Raw genomic sequence first — 21,356 nt, forward strand, 5'->3', positions numbered from 1 at the left:
ACATCACACCATTAAACTGTGTGAGGAAAGCGCTGGCTGGCCTGGTTTTCCACTCAGTTATAAACTCGAACTGAAATTACACATAAACCAAGGGATAAGCCAACGTCCTAGCTCCCTTTCCTCCAACTCTAAAGTATCAATCAAAACACTATTAGGATGAGGGCTGGAGTGATAGCACAGAAAATAGGGCATTTGCCTTGCACATGGCCAACCCAGTACTGAGCTGGGTTTGATCCCCTGGCACCCCATATGGTCTCCTAAGCCTGCCAGGAGTGATTTATGAGCGCAGAACCAGGAGTAACCCCTGAGCACCACCAGGTGTGGCCCAAACACCCCCCAAAAATATCTGCAGTGGTGGCATAGTAGGTAGGGCACTTGGTTTGCCAGCAGCTGGCCAGGGTTCAAGCCCTACCATCCAATATGGTCCCCCAAATCCACCAGGAGTGATCTCTAAGCACAGAGCCAGAAGTAAACTCTAAAAACTACCAGGTATGCCCCCATCCAATTTTTTAATCTAAAAAAGAAATTCAAATACTCTTCATATGCATCACATACTTCTATCTATGGTTCCACCTGCTTTTCCATCTGCTGGGACTGCCCTTCTTGAAGGCTCTCTTCTAATTTCATCTCTCATAAAGCTCCATTTACTCTATTCTCCCCAAAACAGCCTCACCAAATAGGAAGGACTGACTATATTGGAGATACAAAGTAAACTAAGCAAGGGTCAGAGTCATAAGACAGGTGGTAGGGTGTTTGACTTGCATGCCGCCAACCCAAATTGGATCTCTGGCATCCCGTTTGGTCCCCAAAGCCCACCAAGAGTGATCTCTGAACACCACTGAGTGTATCCCCTCAAAAAAGAACTAACTGAATTTATATAAATAAGTTCTTCACCTCTCTCTCTTTCTCTCTCTCTCCAGCCCCATCTTCAGTTTAGATACATAGATAGATTGATAGTCATACATATATATATATATATATATATATATATATATATATATATATATAGGAGTGCTGGGGACATATATATGAGGGATCCTGTTTAATGAGAGCCCCACCCATCATCTCTGCCAGGTTTCCCTTCGTTTTCTGAATTTGGCTATTTGATCTTTCCAGTCTCATTTTGATTACTTGAAAAAAAAAAAAACAACATAAAATCTGAGAACCAACACCTACTACATTATTTTGGAAAGAATCAGTCCCAAGGCTGGAGAGATAGCATGGAGGTAAGGCATTTGCCTTGCATGCAGAAGGTCGTTGGTTCGAATTGTGGCATCCCATATGGTCTCCTGAGCCTGCCAGGAACGATTTCTAAGCATAGATAGAGCCAGGAGGAATCCCTGAGCGCTGCTGGGTGTGAACCAAAAAACAAAACAAAACAAAACAAAACAAAAAAAATAATAAGTTCCAAGTTTCCTGTCTTGTAGAGGTAAACTGGTCCCTTTCTTGCTCTTCCTCCTCCAGTCATCTAAGTAATAAGCCTGGGGCTTCTTTTGTTCTACTGACCAACTTGTCTGAAGGATGGAAAGGGGAACTGCACATCTTGTCCGAAGCAGCTCCTTCTCTCCTTCATCCCTGCATAGAGTGCTCAGTCACTAGCAAAAGGCAATTCCACCTTCTATGCTCAAACCTCTGAGTTGTTTTATTGATGTCCCCCACTGACCCTGCTTACCATGGTTTCCGATATGTTCCTTCTGCAATGAAGACAACGGACTGGACAGAGTTCAAGGGGCTGACCACCTGATTTAACTGGGTTCTACCACCAGCACTGCTGGTCTCCTGAGCACTGTCAGAAGGGACCCCTATGTATCAGCAGGTATGGCCCCAACATTCCTCCAATCCCCAAGTCTGAAAGATACTAGAACTCTCTTTCATTACTGCTATTGGCAATGTAGGATTTATAATAGCTTTGAAATAGTGTGGTAATTATACAAAATGTTAAGCAGTTTTAAGTGACCTACTAGTCACATACCCATTATACACACACTTAAACATATATGCATATATATGTTGCATCTCCCATTAAATTAAACACATATCAAAACTCTAATATAAAACTCCACAATGTTTAGAATTGAAAACAATCTGAGAATCTACAACTAATGACTGATTTTTAATGGTGGTACCCTCACACACTCATAAAAAAAGAGTTATTGGGGCCAGAAATACAGTACATGTGGGTAGGTTAGTTTGCTTTGCATGCAGTCAACCCGGATTCAATTCAATGAAGAGTAATTCCTGAGTGCAGAGCCAGAAAAAAAATCCCTGAGCATAGCTAACTATGGCCCCAAAATAAAACAGAAATAGAAAAGAGATGTGTAGGGGCTGAGCCAATAGCATAGCATGCAGGGTGCTTGCTTTCGTCAGCATCCCATATGGTCCCCTGAGCATCAACAGGAGTAATTCCTGAATCCAGAGCCAGAAATAACCCCTGAGGAACACCAAATGTGGCTCAAAAACCAGAAAGATAAAAAATTAATTTTTTTCTTTTTAAAGAGAAGGAATGAGGGAGAAAAGGCTAGAAGGAGGGCCCGGAGAGATAGCACAGTGGTGTTTGATTGGCAAGCAGCCAATCCAGCACCAAAGGTGGTTGGTTCGAATCCCGGTGTCCCATATGGTCCCCTGTGCCTGCCAGGAGCTATTTCTGAGCAGACAGCCAGGAGTAACCCCTGAGCACCGCAAGGTGTGACCCAAAAACCAAAAAAACAAAAAAGAAAAGAAAAGAAAAGAAAAGTCTAGAAGGAAATAGGGAGGAAAGGAGAAAAGAAAGGAGGGAAGGGGGAGGGGGAAGGAAGGAATAAAGGAGGGAATAAGGGAAAGGGAGGAAAGGAAGGAAAAGAGGAAAGGAACAAGATAGGAAGGGAAGGAGGGAGGAAGTAAAAAGGGGAGGGAAGGAGGAAGAAAGAAAATAATGAAGGGAATGAGGGAAGAAGAAGGGAAAAAGAAAGAAAAGGGAAAGAGGAAGGAAGGAAGGAGAGAAGGAAAGAGGGAGGGAGGGAGGGAGGGAAGAAGCGTACATAAAAATTTTTTTAAATGAGGCAGAGAGACAGTGTTAACAGGTAAGGCGCTTGCATTGCACAGTATCTGGCTAGGTTTGATTTCTGGCATCCCAGAGGGTCCCCCCTAACACCACCAAGAGTAATTCCTGAATGCATAACCGGGTGTACACCTCGAGCATCGCCAGGTATGGCTCCAAACCCAAAAATAAATAAATAAAGTAGAGGTACATATTACAATATAGATGAATCTCAAAAAGATGTTAAATAGAAGAAGGAAGATTAAAAGAAGCCCCAAGCACCCATGAAGGATGCTGGGACGGACTGGAGAAAAGAGACTGAAGAAGGCCTGCTCAGGGTTACATGGTTTCTCTGGGGGTTATTCTGAAGTTCCACACTGGATGTGACACAGCTCTGTACAATATACCAAAAGCCACTAAATGTGTACACTTGACTTGTATACAAGTTCAATCTTGCTGGTGCTGCAACTAATCATAAGAATTGGGTGGGCCGGGGCCGGGCGGTGGCGCTGGAGGTAAGGTGCCTGCCTTGCCTGCGCTAGCCTAGGACGGACCGCAGTTCGATCCCCCGGCGTCCCATATGGTCCCCCAAGAAGCCAGGAGCAACTTCTGAGCGCATAGCCAGGAGTAACCCCTGAGCGTCACAGGGTGTGGCCCAAAAACCAAAAAAAAAAAAAAGAATTGGGTGGGCCTGGGACCAACTGGGAGGGTATTTGCCTTGCACGCAGCCAAGCCGGGTTCAATCTCCAGCATCTCATATGGTCCCTAAGCCTGCCAGCAGTGATTCCTAAGTACAGAGCCAGGAGTAACCCCAAAGCATTACCGGGTGTGACCCAAACACCAAAAACCAAAAAAACATTAAAAAAAAAACTCTGGTATCTTACACAATATACTCCAATGGCATGTAAATCCAACACTCCTTGCACACTGAGAAGTCAAAAGCTTTGTGATGTCTCATAATATTATTCATTTGGAGATGATCTGAAAACCGAACCCCCAATATCCAAGGAGAACCTGGAATGTCAGTGTCATCTCTCATAATAAGCCTAGCTCATGAACCCATCCCAGCTAAGGATAACAGAAGAAAATAAAACATGTGAAAGTCAGGATAGAAAATAAAATATGTGAAATTCAGAACTATCCAATTTCAGGGCTCCACTGGGGGTCTTGGAAAGCAAGCCCGGAGGACAGTGGGAGGGGTGGGAGTTGCTATGGAGATGACAAATGATCAGAGGTGGGTGGAGGGTGGCGGCCAGAGACACAAGCCAGGGGTCAAACCTACTTGACCCTCTGCCAAGGCTAGCATGGCCCAGTCACAAGGACAATGCGCCTGGGCCTCAAGTTGCTGGCGTCCTACAAGAAAGTGCTGAAGAAGAGAAAAGAGCTGATTTCCGGCTCCCTGGACTCCCAGGACTTCACACCACAGTTTCAGCACCTTCTGGCTCAATCCGAATGGCCACTGCCAGGCCTGGGACTGGACCAGCGCTCGGACTCTTGGAACTTGGAAGGGAGACTGTTAAAATGTAACACCAGCCTCCTTCCTCCTGGGACCTTTTGTACTGTTGTCTTAAAGGCCAACCTGAAAATGCAGCCATCAGGCAACGGAGGGAGGGAGTGAGGAAGGAGAAAGAGAGGGGGGGAGGAGGGAGGGAGAGAGGGAGAGAGAGAGGAAGGGAGGGAGGGAGAGAGGGAGGAAGGAAAGGAGGGAAGGGAGGAGGGAGAGGGAAGGACAGGAAAGAAGGGAGACAGACTGAGGGTGGGAGAGGAAAAGAGGAAAGGAAGAAGAGAGAGAAAGGGAGACGGAGGGAGAAAGAGAAAGGGTGGGGGGGAAGAGAAAGGGAGAGAGAGGGAGAAGGAAGGAGAGAAAGGAAAGAGGAGGGAGGCAGAAAGGAGAGGGATAGAGAGAGGGAGGGAGGGAGGGAAAGGGAGAGGGAAGGAGGAAGAGAAAGGGAGGAGGAGGGAAGGAGAAAGGGAGAGAGGAAAAGAGGGAGAGGGAGTGAAAGGAGAAAGAGAAGGAGGAATGGAAGGAGGAGGAAGAGGGAGGGAGGGGAAGGGAGGGAGAGAGAGGGAGAGAGAGGAAGGGGGAGAGGGAGAGGCAGAGAGAGAGAAAGAGAGAGAGAGAGATCCTATCTGTTGGTGCTTCAGGAAAGGATAGTTTGGTGGTCAGAAACAGTCCATTGAGTTTTCTGTGCCAACTTGACCAAAAAAAAAAAAAAATTAAAAAACAAAAACCAAAAAACCAGACTGATTGACCCAATGCCATTAAACACTTCTCTAGTCAACTTTAAAGTGATCCCATATGCCTTTATGATGGGTGGATTTGTAGCGCAGTCTGGTTTATGGTTTCACAATCAGTCATGCTCCCCTGAATTCCAGGAGTTGAGCTCCTCACAAAGCAGAGGAAGGACTGAAGAGATAGTAGAGAAACTACTGGTCACCCTGGTTATAAAGGCTGGCATATAGCAGAATCACATTCAATCCCCAGCAATGAACTCATGGACCCCCAAAACAAAGTACTCTGCTGGGAATAACACTTGAACACTATACAGAAAGTAACCCCCAATACCACTAGGTATAGCCCCCCAAAAAACAATAAAAACTTAATAAATGTTGGGGTCAGAGTGATAACACAGCAGTAGGGCATTTATTTGCCTTGCATGAGGCTGACCAGAGGGTTAGATCCCCAGCACCCCCAGCCTTATATATGGTCCCCCAAGCCTGCCAGGACCAATTTCTGAGTGCAGTCAAGAGTAACTCTTGAGCGCAAAAGGGTGTTACTTCAAAAAATAAAATATCTTAGTAAATGTCACGTACTTATACATGTTACAATATGTAGAAAACAAGAGTGTGCATGAGCAAAATCTCATCTTTAAGACATACTTTAGGGGCCAGAGCGATAGCACAGCGGTAAAGCGTTTGCTTTGCACATGGCTGACCTAGGATCCACCTGAATTTGATCCCCAGCATCCCATATGGTCCCCCAAGCCAGTAGTAACCCCTACTTGTCACCAGGTGTGGCCCCAAAACAAAAAAACAAACAAAAAGTCATAAATTAAAGGGGCTAGGAAGGGGCCAGAGCAATAGCACAGGAAGTAGGGTGTTTGCCTTTTACGCAATCCCCTACATCCCATATGTTCCCAGAGCCTGCCAGGAGCGATTTCTAAATGCAGAGCCAGAAGTGACCCCTGGCTGCCTCTGGGTGTGGCCCAAAGAACAAAATAAATAAATAAATAAGGGGCCAGAGATAAAGTGCAGCAGATAGGATGCTTGACTTGCACATGGCTGGCCTGGGTTTGATCTCTCATATCTCATATGATTCTTCGAGCACCACCACGAATGTTCCCTGAGTAAGAGCCAGAGCCAGGAATAAGCCCTGAGTGCTACTGGATATGGTCCAGAAAAAAAAGGTGAAAAGTGATAGGAAACAGGGCAACTCATTCAAGTTAAAGATAGCACCCTAAGTACTCAAATTAGAACAAATCAGATGAGCCAGCCCCCAGCAAAGAGCCAGGAAAGAGACCTTCATGGCCCAAACAACCAAACTCAGTGTCCCACCCCAGGCCATAGTTTACAGTTTACAGCTTATAGTGCCATCTGTTCCTTATAATCATCTTTCAGAATTTTGTTCCTGCAATCCAGAGCTGATAAAGAGCTGAGCCTCCACCACAGGCAATTGAGTCAAGGAACTCATCAGTCAAACTGATGTAAAAGGAAAGAATGAGATTGGAGTGATAGGGCAGAACACTTGCCTTGAACATGGCTGACCCAGCTTTAATCCCAGCACTTCATATGATCCCCCTGCCAAATCATGCCAGGCGTGATCTGACTGCAAAGCCAGGAATAAGCCTGGTAGACCCTCTCCTCTTCCCCCCCCCCCAAAAAATCAGGCCTGCTTCATTCCATGATTTCTATAAGCCATAGACCTCTTTCGGTTTTGGGGCCACACCTGGCGCTGCTCAGGGGTTACTCCTGGCTGTCTGCTCAGAAATAGCTCCTGGCAGGCACGAGGGACCATATGGGACACCGGGATTCGAAACAACCACCTTTGGTCCTGGATCAGCTGCTTGCAAGGCAAACGCCGCTGTGCTATCTCTCCGGGCCCCCATAGACCTCTTTCACCAAGATCTTCAACCCCTTTAAAATTCCTTTGCAGAGCTGGAGATATAGGTATAGGACAGCGAGTGGGTGCTTGCCTTGTAGGCAGCTGACCTGGGTTCAATCCCAGCATTCCATATGGCCACTGATCTTGCCAGAAGGTGATGCCTGAGCACAGAGCCAGAAGAGACTGAGCACAGCTGGGCATGGCCCCAAAATAAAAAGAAGCCAAAATATCCTTTCATCTTACACTATGAAAAATGATTTTGTTTTTTGACTTTTATTTTAGCTCTACAGGCTCTACTGTTTTCTTGGACCAGTGCTTCCTAAAAATAAGTCCGTTCTCCCCCCCACCCATGGAATTCTGCTCACTGTGTTTGGATTTCTGTGCCATGAGCAATGAATCCAGTTTCTCGATTAACCTGTTGCCTGGGGAATGCAAAATGCCAATCCACATGTAAATAGAAGGCAGAGCCCAGTAGCTGTCTGACCTCTGGTCGGCAGAGAAGTGCTGTGTCTCCCAATGGTGGTTCCAGCTCCAGCAACCGCCAAAGCAGCTTCCCACGGAAGCACAGAACAAAGCTGACAGGAAAGTCTGGTAACATGCTTCCGTAGTGCTCTACCCCTGAGCCTTATCCCCAGCTCCAGAGATTTCATCATATAAGCCAAGAAGTCTAAGGCTGGGTGGGGGCCTGGAGCAACAGTACAGCAGGAAGGGCTCTTGCCTTGCACCAGGCCAAGCCAGATTCAATCCCTGGCATCACATATGGTTGTCTGAGCCCCACCAGAAATAAACCCTGAGCGCACAGCCATGAATAAGTCCTGAAGAAAGCCAAGTTTCGCACCCTCCCCCAAAGGAAACTCTTTTTTGATCAATTATGTCAACTATGTGCTACATGGATTTTTTGGGGGGTTTTGTTGTTGTTGTTTTTTGGGGTCACACCCGGAAGCACTCAGGGGTTACTCCTGGCTCTATGCTCAGAAATCGACCCTGGCAGGCATATGGAATGCCGGGATTCGAACCACCATCCTTCTGCATGAAAGGCAAACGCCTTACCACCATGCTATCTCTCCGGCCCTTGAAACATGGTTTTTAAATAAAGTAATTTATATTTTAAAAAAAAATCTTTTTTGGGCCACACCCAGCAGTGCTCAGGGGTTACTCCTGGCTATCTGCTCAGAAATAGCTCCTGGCAGGCATGGGGGACCATATGGGAAGCCAGGATTCGAACCAACCACCTTGGGTCCTGCATCAGCTGCTTGCAAGGCAAATGCCGCTGTGCTATCTCTCCAGCCCCTATATTAAAACATTTTAAGGGGCCGGGCGGTGGTGCTAAAGGTAAGGTGCGCCTGCCTTGCCTGCGCTAGCCTTGGACGGACCGCGGTTCGATCCCCTGGTGTCCCATATGGTCCCCCAAGCCAGGAGCAACTTCTGAGCGCATAGCCAGGAGTAACCCCTGAGTGTTACCGGGTGTGGCCCAAAAAAAAAAAAAAAAAAAAAAACATTTTAAGAGGCCAGTAGTAGGGCATTTGCCTTGCATGTGGCCAACCAGGAGGGACCTGGTTTGATTCCCAATCTCCCAGATGGTCTCCCAAGCCTGCCAAGAGCGATTTCTGAGCACAGAGCCAGGAGTAAACCCCTGAAAGCTGCCAGGTATGGCTCAAAAACCAAAATAAATAAAAAATAAAAATTAAGAAAAAAATTTAAGTTCAGGGCTGAGGAAAAAGCTCCAAGGCCTGAAGCACATGCTTTGCAGATGGGGTCACCAGGCTCAATCCCCTACACCATCCCCAAGCACAAAGCTGGGTGCAACCAAAACACACAAAAACTAAACATACAGATGACTAAGTATGGGGAGCCTGGGACCCAGAAAAAGAAGACTTTCCTGACTGGCCTGTTCACTAGGTTACCATGCTGTTTATTATGGGACCCAGAGCAACAGTATGTCCAAGGGCACCTGTCTTGGATGAAAATGACCCTTGCACATGGCACTCCAAAAACCACCAGGAGTAACCTCTGAGCACATACTCCACAAGTCCAATAAAATAAGTTTAATTTGATAACTTAAAATAAACAGGGGATGGGGCCAGAGTGGTGGTGCAAGCGGTAGGGAATTTGCCTTGTATGTGCTGATGTAGAATGGACCTTAGTTGGATCCCCCGGTGTCCCATATGGTCCCCAAGCCAGGAGCAATTTCTGAGTGCAGAGCCAGGAGTAACCTCTGAGCATCACTGGGTGTGGCCAAAAACCAAATAAATAAATAGGGGAGAACAAAATAAAACTAGGGGTGAACAGCCCCAACAGTCTCTTTGAGGGATGAAGATTCTAGTGCTCAAGGAACACAGGAATTTGTGGAACACACCTTGCATCATGCAAGATCCCTGAAGAATGGTTCCCAGCCGGGCCAGAACAACAGCACGTAGGACCTCTGTTTTGCAAGCATCTGACCCTAGAACAATCCCTGGCATCCCATATGGTAAGCACCACCAGGAAAGACCCCTGATTTCAGAGCCAGGCGTAAGCCCTGAGCAACCCCAGATGTGGCCCATTAAACAAAAGACAATACAGCTAGACCCCTCCAAGAGTTTACAAATTTCCCCACCATCTTTGGGGAAATTTCAGTGAAATTGAATAAAATGAAATATTGGGTAGGCTCATTTTCCAACACTCACATGAACTCCTGCTAGCAAGTCCATCCAGAAACTTTCCTTCTCAGCTGCCCTTGGTCCAAGATCAGGACTGTCATGGTCAGAACAGACCACTGGGTGAAAAAAAGGGGCTGGAGAGATGGCTGACAGGCTGAGCCTAAATTGGAGGCTGAGCTGAAGCACCACCATTGATTGGCCCCTTGAGCAGTACCAAGGGTGACAGACCCAGAAGGGGCCCTTTAACACCAGCAGGCATGGCCCAAAAACTAACCTCAAAAAAAACAGAGCTGGTGCCAGGAAATGGCCTTCATGCTAACGCATCTATCTGCTGTGCAAATATGAGGGCAAGAGTTGAATGCCCAGTTCTAAGTGCTTTCCTGGGGCCAGAGCAGTGGCATAGTCATTAAGGCATTTGCCTTGCACACGCTAACCTAGGACAAACCATGGTTCAATCCCTGGCATCCCATATGGTTCCCCAAGCCAAGGGCAATTTCTGAGCACATAGCCAGAAGTAACCCCTGAGCATCGCCAGGTGTGAACCAAAAATCAAAAATAAACAAACAAACAGTGTGCTATTCTGTCAGTTCTCTCTGCAATCACTGAAGCACAGACCACTTCTGGCCACATAGCAGCTGGTGTAAAAGCAGTGTGTGGAGTGGGGGATAATGTGGGGAAATTGAGCCAAGGAGATAACTCAAGTTCATATGTGTAAGGCCCTGAAGCCAATCCCCCACTCTATACCCAGTGTACCCCAAAACACTATAGACTACTCCATATTCAAAACTTTCTGTTTTAAATTATTTTTACAGAGATTGTTTTCAGCCTTTTCTTTTTATATTGTACATAGTCTTTTATGTAATTTATTGGCATATTTTTTTGTTTTGTTGTTTTGGGCCACACCCAGCAGCACTCAGGAGGTACTCCTGGTTCTGCACTCAGAAATCACTCCTGGGGCCGGAGAGATAGCACAGCGGCGTTTGTCTTCCAAGCAACCGATCCAGGACCTAAGGTGGTTAGTTCGAATTCCGGCGTCCCATATGGTCTCCCGTGCCTGCGAGGAGCTATTTCTGAGCAGATAGCCAGGAGTAACCCCCTGAGCACTGCCAGGTGTGGCCCCAAAAATAAAACACAATAACAAAAAAAAAAAGAAAGAAAGAAATCACTCCTGATTGGGCCAGAGTGATAGTAAAGCAGGTAGGGTGTTTGCCATCCACACAGCCAACCCAGTTCGATCTTCAGCATCCCATATGGTCCCCTGAGCCTGCCAGGAGCGATTTCTGAGCTCAGAGCCAGGCATCCCATATGGTCCCTTGAGCTTTGGCGGGTGTGGCACAACTCCTCATCCCACCCCCCAAAAAAGAAATCGCTCCTAGCAGTGCTCAGGGGAACATATGGGATACCTGAGATCCAACCTAGGTAGGACAAAAGCAAGGCAAACTCCCTATCTGCTCTGCTATCACTCCAACCCCCAGACATGTTTTGTAGACTGTTTAATGGCAGGATATCTTCCTTTTAATTTCTGAAACACAAAACCAGTGTTTTAAACTTATACATTGTTTTACAAGTCTATTAAAATTGCCATTTGACTTTTTCCTGTTTAAAAAATATTAAAATAGGAGCCGGAGAGTAGGGCATTTGCCTTGCATGTGGCCAACCCAGGACGAACCCGGGTTGGACGAACCCGACATCCCATATGGTCCCCCGTGCTTGCCAGGAGCTATTTCTGAGCAGATAGCCAGGAGTAATCCCTGAACACCGGCGGGTGTGGCCCAAACCAAAAAAAATTAATTAAATTAATAAATAAATAAATAGAATTTTAAAAATTTAAATAAAAAAATAAAAAATTTCTAGGGCCAGAAATATAGTACAGCAGGCATATTTGCCTTCCCTACAGCTGAAACGGGTTCAGTCCCTAGCATTCCATCTGGTCCTCTGAGCCCCACCGGGAATGGTCACTAAGCATGCCAGGAATATGCCTTGAGCACTACTGGGTGTGTTCCCGACACACACATAAAAGTGAATTTCCTCAATATCTCTAACTACAGAAGACTGACTTTGACAACTGCCACTGAGCAGAACTTTCCCTGAGACCATAAAAAAAAGACCTTGGGGTTTGACAACCAGCGTGCCCGGAGCTTGTAATCGGTCTCATGATAGTATGCTTCAAGGGTGGAGACACCCTGGTATCTCTTTCTTAGGTCAAGGGCATTTCCTTTCTAATTTCCCCCAACATTTACTGAGTGTATATGAAAAAGAAAAAAGAAAAAAAAAGAAACATTGCCACATCTTCCCCTTCCTTTTTCTTCTTTTAATTTTATTTATAGATTCTAGATAAGGGCTTCTGCCTTTTTTACAGAACCATAAAACATGAATCATCTTGTTCTGCGTCATATTTCTATGTCTTCCTACAAATTGGGAACGAAAAAAATAAAGTAAATGGGACGGAGAAGCCAATCAGTCAGACCTGGGGCCAGAGGGAGAGCACAGTGGTAGGGCATTTGCCTTGCACGCAGCTGACCCAGGATGGACTTTGGTTTGATCCCTGGCATCCCATATGGTCCCCCAAGCCAGGGCGATTTCTGAGCGCATAGCCAGGAGTAACCTCCGAGTGTCACAGGGTATGGCCCATCCCCCCAAAAAGGGTCAGACCTAAATACCCAACCCAAAGTCAATGACAATAGAATTAAGAGATCCAAACTATAACAAACTATACACAAAAGGAACCTGTTACGCTAACAGTCCAGGGAGCTAAGTTGGTATGGGATGCATATGAGAACTATTGCAGAGGGAGGTGGTAGGAATGGTCCTAATTCATTGTCACTCTGTGCCCGAAATACAACTGTGAAAGACTTGTAATTCATGTTGGTTTCAATAAAAAAAAATTGGGGGGGGGTTTATGTCACACCCTGAGGCGCTCAGGGGTTACTCCTGGCTCTGCGCTCAGAAATCGCTCCTGGCAGGCTCGGGGACCAGATGGGATGCTGGGATTCGAACCACCATCTGTCCTGGATCGGCTGCATGCAAGGCAAATGCCCTACCACTGTGCTATCTCTCCAGCCCCAAAATTAAAAAAAAAAAAAAAAAAGAATTTCCTAAAGGCGAGTGCTACTTCTCTACCCCAAGACTTGCAAACCCAGGTTAAGACTTTATTTGGGGCCCGGAGAGATAGCACAGCGGCGTTTGCCTTGCAAGCAGCCGATCCAGGACCAAAGGTGGTTGGTTCGAATCCCGGTGTCCCATATGGTCCCCTGTGCCTGCCAGGAGCTATTTCTGAGCAGACAGCCAGGAGTAACCCCTGAGCACCGCTGGGTGTGACCCAAAAACTAAAAAAAAAAAAAAAAAAAAGACTTTATTTGAGGGCCGGAGTGATAGCATGGAAGTGGGATGTTTGCCTTGCATGCAAAAGGACGATGGTTCGAATCTCGGCATCCCATAGGGTCCCTTGAGCCTGCCAGGAGCAATTTCTGAGAGTAGAGCCAGGAGCAACCCCCTGAGCATTGCCGGGTGTGACCAAAAAACAAAACAAAACAAAACAAAAAAACAAACAAAATAAAGACATCATTTGATTTGCCCCTCCCACTGCCATGATTGGTTTGGGGCCAGAGATGTGGTACTGCAGATAATATGCCTTCCTTGCAGGCACACAGACAGGTTTCACCTAAGTACCACATCGGGCCCCCTAAGCCCCACCAGAGCCCTGCCAGGAGTAATTTCTGAGCACAGAACTAGGAATAAGCCTTGAGCACAACCAGGTATGGCCAAAAAAAACCCAAAAACCAAAAAACAAACCAAACAAACAAAAAAGAAATTGACTCAGTTCATGTCTCAGAGGAGGTTGGTCCTGATGAAAATCTTACAGCCCTTAGCAGTAAACTTTAGCTTGGAGATCAAGCTTTGCTACCTAACTATTTACATCTCTGCCCAAACTTTTCTCCAAAGCTCTGTCCCCACAAAGAAAACAATCTTTGCTTGATACAACAGCCCCCAATGGTTCACTTCTTCCTGCCCAAATACCAAATACACCAGGGACCAAAATGCTCCCATTAGCAGGAAGCTATTTAATGAAGACAGTGCCCTACTACCATTCTTAAAATAAAAATGAGTCATGAGGACCAGAGAGATAGTATAGTGGATAGGACTCTTGCCTCATAAAAGGCCAACACCGTGGATTCAATCCTGGGTATTCCATATGTTCCTGAGTCCCACCAGGAGTAATTTCTTAGCTGAATTAGGAGTAACGACTGAGTACCACTGTCTAACCACTGAGTGACACTTCCCCCTCAAAAAGTATCATGAAAGGAGCTAGAGATAGTACAGCTGTTTAAGGCACTGGTCCTACACAAGGTAAACCCAGACCCAGTTCCCAGCACCTCAGATGGTCTCCTAAACTCCACCAAGAGTGATCCCTGAGCACAGTCGAGAATAATTCCTGGGGCTAGAGTGGTGGCGCAGGGCAGTAGGCGTCTGCCTTGTGCACGCAAGCTTAGGATGGATTGCTGTTAGATCCCACAGCATCCCATATGGTCCCCCACGCTAGGAGCAATTTCTGAGCACATAGCCAGGAGTAACCCCAGAGTGTCACCAGATAGGCCGAGAAACAAAAAAAACAAAAACAAAGAATAATTTCTGTGGGGCCAGAGCAATAGCACAGTGGTAGGGCATTTGCCTTGCACATGGCCTATTTGGAATGGATTTGGGTTTGATCCCTGGCATCCCATTTAGTCCCCTGAGCCTGCCAGAAGCGACTTCTGAATGCAGAGCCAAGAGTAACCCCTGAGTGGGGCCAGGTATGCCCCCCAAAATAAGTAAATAAATAAATACTAATTTCTGAGCACTGCCAGATGTGGCCTGAAAACAAAAACCCCCAGGTACTTTTCTCTCAGAGACTAATTTTTTTGTACTTAAGTTTGGGTTTGGGGGATATTTGGGGCTGGGCTTAAATCAACTCTGCCCCTTCTCTAGGTTGGCACTGCCCAAAGTAATTTTTTTCTGGGGAGATACATCAAGAGGAAGCACTTACCTTCTAGGGGAGCCCCTGGGTAGTACCTCAATACCACCCAGCCCAGCACTGAAACAAGTGTCCCCTGTGAGGGCTCCTGGCTTGCCAGTGAGTGAGTTTCTATGAAAGCAGTAAACACTGGGCCCTGGGCTCTTAACAGCAGCCTCTGTCTTCTCCAGCTCTTACAAGTTTTCTCTCTTACATAAGAAATAACACACATTTATACTTAATGAGTAGCCAGCGACCGCCCGAGCACTCCTGAACTAGGTCATTTTTCAGAAGAGAGGCCGGGCCCACAAACTCGCTGGAAATGCCTACCGGGTCCATCCACAATGCCCCCAGCCAGCATTCATACAAGTGTGGAAACAGGTTGGTTCTTGAAGGCTTGCATCCAGGTGCTTGCAAATGGAAAGCTGCCAGCTTCCCCGCACTTGCCATGGGAGATTCAATACAGGATAATGCAGTTTACAACACTCTGGCTGCTAGTTTCACCTCAAGAACTGGATTCTCACATTCCTAGATCACCTATCACTCATATCACTGAAGAGAAAAAACGCTACTGGAAACTCACAACAGTAGCTACTGCATGTAGGCACAGGTCAGGCGCTGCCTTGCACACAACCAACCTGGGTTTGACAGATGTGGATAGAGTCTCCCTAAGGAGTGGCCCCCAAAATAGAGAAATAAGGGTCGGAGCAATTGCATAGGGTGTTTGCCTTGCCTGTGGCTGACCCTGGTTCGATCCCTGGCATCCCATATGGTCCCCCAGCCTGCCAGGAGTGATTTCTGAGCATAGAACCAAGAGAACATTGCCAGGTGTGCCCCCCTCCAAAAAGAAAACAAACATATCAAAAAAAAAAAAATAGCTAGAGATAATACAGGGCTTAAAGACCTCACTTTGCATGCAGCTGACCCTTATTCAATCACAGAGCACTATGTAAGTTTCCCTGAGCACTCACCAGGAGTGACCCCTGAGCAGAGACAGGAAAAAGTCCTGAGCACTAAACACTAAATAATGCAGGGTCTGGTTCTTCTCAACACATACACAGAAATATTATATATATATATATATATATATGTACATAAATATAAAGAAGCAATAAATAGGGGCCAGAGCAATAGCATAGTGGCAGGGCATTTGGCTTGCACATGGCCGACTCAAGCCAGACCCGGGTTCTATCTCCAGCATCCCATATGGTCCCCTGAGTCTGCCAGGGGTGATTTCTGAGTGTAAAGCCAGGAGTAACCCCTGAGCATCAGCGGGCATTTATGGCTCAAAAACAAATTAAAAAAACAAACAAACAACAAAAAAAAAAAAACAACCAGGGACCAGAGCAACAGCACAGCACTGTTTGCTTTGCATGCTACCAACCCAGAATGAACCCGGGTTTGATCCCCAGCATCTCATATGGTCCCCCTGCAATTGTCAGGAGCTATTTCTGAGTGCTGAGCCAGGGGTAACCCCTGAGCGCTGCTGGGTGTGGCCCAAAAACCAAATAAATAAATAAGCCAAACATATAAACCACTTTAGGGCCCAGGTAAAAAGTACATTGAGTCCCAACTTTTTTTGCATCCCCGAGCAAACTCTTCCTATTTACTCAAAGTTGTTTCTTTGGTTATTTGTTTGTTTTGATCTTGGAGCCACAGCTGGCAATGCTCAGGGCTTACTCCTGGCTCTGGGTTCAGGGATCACTGCCGTTGCACTCAGGATGATATGGGGTCTTGCCGGGATACCAATCATCAAGCCCCTCCTCTCATGCCCTACCAGCATTACTATCACTCAGTCCCCGAAGTGAGCCAAGTTCTAAACAAACTGCAAGCCAAAGATCTGGGAGTGGGTTTTCAAATAAACCTTTGCTAAGTCTCAACCTGCATTGCCCCAGGCAGCCAGGGAGGAGTGAATGGAGAGACATCAGGGCTAATCGCAGATCCACAGGAAGTACAAACTTTCACCGTAAATCACAGCTAGGAGGCTGGGCAGCCTCCCACCACCCTGGAAGCCGTTAGTCTGAGTATGGAGATGCCCTGAGTTTCCTTCCAGTAGAACAACAGGTGGAGACCCCTGAGCCACCTCCCTAGACCTTGTGCAATCTGAGACCAGAGTCTTCAACAGATTCCTGAACTCCCTTATCAGCACTTTGCCAGACCCCTGACCTGAGGCAAACAGGAGCCAGATGGGTTATCCAGTTTGGAGTTCTTTGCAAGGCTCAGGAACACAGCCCTGCAGATAAGTCAGCACTTCCCTTTGGCTGAATCCAACAGACATTTGCTTCCCTGTGAACTAAGTGGATGTGACAGCAAGGTGGTGTCAGCAAGGACTTGGCAGAGGCAGGGAGCAGCCCCTTCGCCACTCAGGTCACGTAGACGCCAAGGCCTGGAATCCAGGCAGAACAGATGGTCAGAAACACTTCCCTACTGCACTTCCTGCCCAGGGCCTTGTTCCTGGACTTCTGGTGCCACCTGGTCACCTCCAAACCTTCAACTCTAGAAGGGTCCCCAGTGCCATGACTGCGCTTCTCTGGGAAGCTCAAAGCCAGTAGCAGATAACAGAAAAGCACCTCAAATATCTCCCTGATCACATAATGAGACTAATAATGTCTCATTTACCAGCTCTGAAGATACCAGGTGGGAACCAGGCCAGTTTATTACCCAGAAATTAGACATTTTCTCCTTTTTTTTTTTTTTGGGGGGGGGAGCATACCTGGTGACACTCAGGGGTTACTCCTGGCTATGTGTTCAGAAATCGTTCCTGGCTTGGGGGACTATATGGGATGCCGGGGATCGAACCACATTCCATCCTAGGTTAGCATGTGTAAGGCGAACGCCCTACCGTCGGTGCCACCACTCTGGCCCAAAATTAGACATTTTCACTGTATCTTCTGGGGAAACACCAGCAGGAAAATGAAGAGACTTGTTTTGGAGTTTGTTTTTATTTTTTCTAGGGCTTTTGAGCTACAGCTAGAGGTTCTCAGGGCTTCTTCTCCAGGCTCTGTGCTCACTCCTGGAGGTGCTCAAGGAACCATGCCTGATGCCAGGATTTGAACTGGGGTCAACTGCATAAAGCAAGTGCCTTACAGTCCCTCTACTAGCTCAGTGCCCCGACCCTCAAAATGATGGCATTTGAAAGAATACTAACAAAAAATTCAGAGCAAAAATTATTATAATGAGATTAAGAGAAAACAGGAAGCGGAAAGTTTTAAAGCCTCCAAAAAGAACAGAAATATGCTCCCCCTCACATTCTTAAAATTACAAAGTCCATGGTGCCGGAGCACAACAGGTAGGGCGTTTCCCTTACAAGTGATCTACCTGGGGTTCCATCCCCAGCATTTGATATGGTCCCCTGAGCTTGTCAGGATCCTGAGCAAGGTCAGGTGTGCCCCCCCAAATTATAAACTCCAGGCCAGATAGAGATAAAATGGGGATGTCTTGGTTCAGGGTCCCCAGGAACAAGGCCTGAGCACAGCATGGTGTGTGCCATCCCCAAAAACTTTTGCAAAGAGGGGCCCGGGGAGATAGCACAGCGGCATTTGCCTTGCAAGCAGCCGATCCAGGACCAAAGGTGGTTGGTTCGAATCCCGGTGTCCCATATGGTCCCCCGTGCCTGCCAGGAGCTATTTCTGAGCAGACAGCCAGGAGTCACCCCCCCCCCCCAGCATCACCGGGTGTGGCCCAAAAACCCAAAAAAAAAAAAATTTTGCAAAGTACTATTAATCCAGCCAGGGCAGACTATGTGAAGCCCTTCCTATCAAAACACCTGTGAAGTATGCCGATGTTCAAATAGGGCTCAAGGGGCTGGAGAGATAGCACAGCGGTAGGAGCGCTTGCCTTACAAGCTGCTGACCTGGGTTTGATCCCTGGCATCCCATATCACTCATTTGAGCACTACCAGGTGTGGCCCCAAAATAAAATAAAACCAAAAAAAAAAAAAATAGGGATTCCAACCCTCAAGCTTGAACCCTAACTCAATACCAACTCAATACCAGCCCATGCTGTCTCTTCTTCCCCACCAACCCCCAAAGCTGCACGCACGCCCAGGAAAGGGGGAGAAAAACACCTGCATCCAAATTCAGTTGATTAAAATTACAATAGTCTCACTGGAGATTAAATTGCCCAAATAAAAATCAGAGATTCAATCTGGTACTTAGAACTCTTCCCACAGAGGCTGGGAGAGTTCAATCCTCTTGAAACTCAAAAGAAGTGGAACTAGAGGAAAAGTACAGTGGATAGTTTTGTGTGTTTGCCTTGCATGTAGCCCACCTAAGTTTGATCCCCAGCATCCCAGAGGATCCGCCCCTACCCCCAGCCGGCCTTGAGTAATTTGAATTACAGAACGAGGAATCCCTGAGCACCACCAGGTGTGGCCCAAAAGAAAGGGGGGGGAGGGGGAGAGAATCCCTAAATCCCAATTGTTAAATCCAGACTTGAAGCTTCCCTCTTGTCTTCCAGAACAATCCTCCACTTTCTCAAACTGACCTGGGCTTCTGGAAAGATCCTACATCAACAAACCCACGGTGGATGAAAAACACTTCAAACCACCCCCACGCCCCCCAAAAGAGAAGGCAGAGGCAGGCAGACAGGCAGCCCGTTTGCAAACTAGCAAGATTTCCTAAGGGTGTTTGCTGTCTGGCTGCCTGACCGTGCAAGAAGGCTGCTGCCCTCTGGCCTTCGAACTCTTCTTCCAAGGTGGCCCTGGGGCCTTGGAAGGAGAGGTGAAGGGGTGCAGAAGAAGAATCGAGCCGTTTCAGGAAGAATGCAAGACCTGGAGACCCCCAAACTCTCCAAGCCAGCTCAGGGAGGCCTTTTCGAGTTGGCCACAGTCTGGATGCAAACTGTCACGACTCAGCGTGTCCCCCGAGCTTGGGGAGCAAGACTCCCTCGGCCTGGAAGAAGCGATCCAGAGGACAGCGTGCCCGGAGAGAGTCACTGGAGTCGGGGAGCACGGCTGAGTGCGAACCCCGAGGCTCCACGGTTCCTGGGTGCGCAAAGAGGTTCGAATCCCACAGGTGGGCGGGATAGCACCGGGCCGGGCACTAGAGGGTGAATGGAGGGGGCAAAGCACCCCAGAATTCCAGGGGGGGATTCTGCAAGCTGGTCCCCCCCCAAAAAAAAAAACAGGAGGAGCCGGGGGTGGCGAGCTAAAGCCACAGCGAGCACCCAGGAGCCGCCGGCCCGTCCCGGGGCGCGGTTAAACCGCACGATAGGCGGGTCGCGGGGTTGCATGCGCCCCGGCACGTACAAGCCGGCTTGGGGAGGAGGTGGAGAGGGAAAGGAAAGGCCAGGGGTTCGAGAACCGCTCTCCCCACTCGGGGCCCCCACTACCCCGGTTCGTCCCCCGCACCCGCAGCCTCTCACCCGAGCGGGCCTTGATGTTCTCGCGCAGAAAGTGGCCGCTGGAGAGATGCTGGAGGCCAAAGTTCTGGGCAATCCTCTGGCACACGGTGCCCTTGCCCGAGCCGGGGGGCCCCAGGATGACCGCGCGCAGGAGTTTGGAAGCCATGGGGAGGGTTGGCGAGGTCCAAGGGGGGGCCCAAGGAGCTCCTGGAACTTTGTTTCTCCAAGATGACCTCTGGATCGCGCCTCTGCAGGGGGTTTGGGGTGGGGAGGTGAAGAAGAGACTTTTCAGGCCACCCAAAACCCCGCCTCCACATGCACACCCGCAGCCCGCTTGGAAGGTGGAGGGAGGTGCCACGCCGGCCAGTCCAGCCCAGTCCAGCCCCGAACCCCCGCCCCGAGCTGGCTCAGCCTCTGCGGGGGCGATCTGAGATCCTCCCGGCCCTCTTCCACCTCCAGACTGTCTCCCGATCGCTCCCCCAGCTGCTGCGTGCGGCATCTCCCCGCGCGCCCCTGGGCACGGAGCTGGGGCGCACGGTTGGGGGGATCCGGGCGCGCTCTCCAGTGCTCCCCAGGCACCGGACGGGCCTTGCGCGGGGCTGAGATCCTCGGCCCCCCTTTTTCTCTCTCCCGGCCGACTGGCACCCCCTCGGCCCCGCGCCCCCCGAGCACACACACCGCGGCCGGCCGGGGGAAGCGCTCCGGAGAAGGCTCCGGCCCCTTGCGCGCTGGGCGGCGCCGCCTGCGCCCGCGCCCGCCTCCACCCCAGCCCCGGCCGACCGGCCGCGCGGGGACTCACTCAGCCTTACGTAAGCGGGGAGCCCGGCTCATGCCAGCCCCCGGGCTCCCCCTCTTCTCTCCCCGTCGCTGCATCCTCGGGCGAAGATGGAGGAGATCCCCCCCTCCCCAGGGATGGACACCACCCCTGATCCAGGGTCGCCCCAGGTCCCCGGGGATGGGGAATTGGGGAAGGCCAATTGCAACTTGTTGAGCCCCCCAAGTGCAAGGTGAAGAGGTTTTCTTCTCACCCCAATCCCTTTGGGCCTGGAAAAAAAGGATTTGGAACATGCATTCTTGCATTTATTCATTCCTGTATACATGCATTCATTCATTCATCCAGGGGGGTTTGCAGAGTGCCCATCCAGGTACCAACCTGGCACTGCGGTGGGCACTAGGGAAAGGGCTGGGAATTGAGAAGGTGACAGTCCTGCTAGAGCTTTGAACCCCGCTTGCCGGCTGGAGCGCTTGGCCACTCATTCACCTGTA

The 21,356-nt window shown here is 48.6% G+C and overlaps 1 protein-coding gene across 1 annotated transcript in view; it reads right to left on the reverse strand.

The window, feature by feature from the left end:
- Window positions 1–20,858, reverse strand: part of AK4 (adenylate kinase 4) — a 78,978-nt gene extending 58,120 nt beyond the window's left edge. Inside the window, exons 1-2 of the mRNA XM_049774418.1 lie at window positions 20,767–20,858; window positions 20,112–20,338 (exon numbers count right to left, since the gene is read on the reverse strand). Of these exons, the coding sequence (XP_049630375.1) occupies window positions 20,112–20,256 (145 nt within the window). The 5' untranslated portion in view covers window positions 20,257–20,338; window positions 20,767–20,858. The remainder of the gene's footprint in view (window positions 1–20,111; window positions 20,339–20,766) is intronic.
- Between the last annotated feature and the right edge of the window lie 498 nt (window positions 20,859–21,356).

Source organism: Suncus etruscus, chromosome 6, assembly GCF_024139225.1.
Source record: "Suncus etruscus isolate mSunEtr1 chromosome 6, mSunEtr1.pri.cur, whole genome shotgun sequence".
NCBI lineage: Eukaryota > Metazoa > Chordata > Mammalia > Eulipotyphla > Soricidae > Suncus > Suncus etruscus.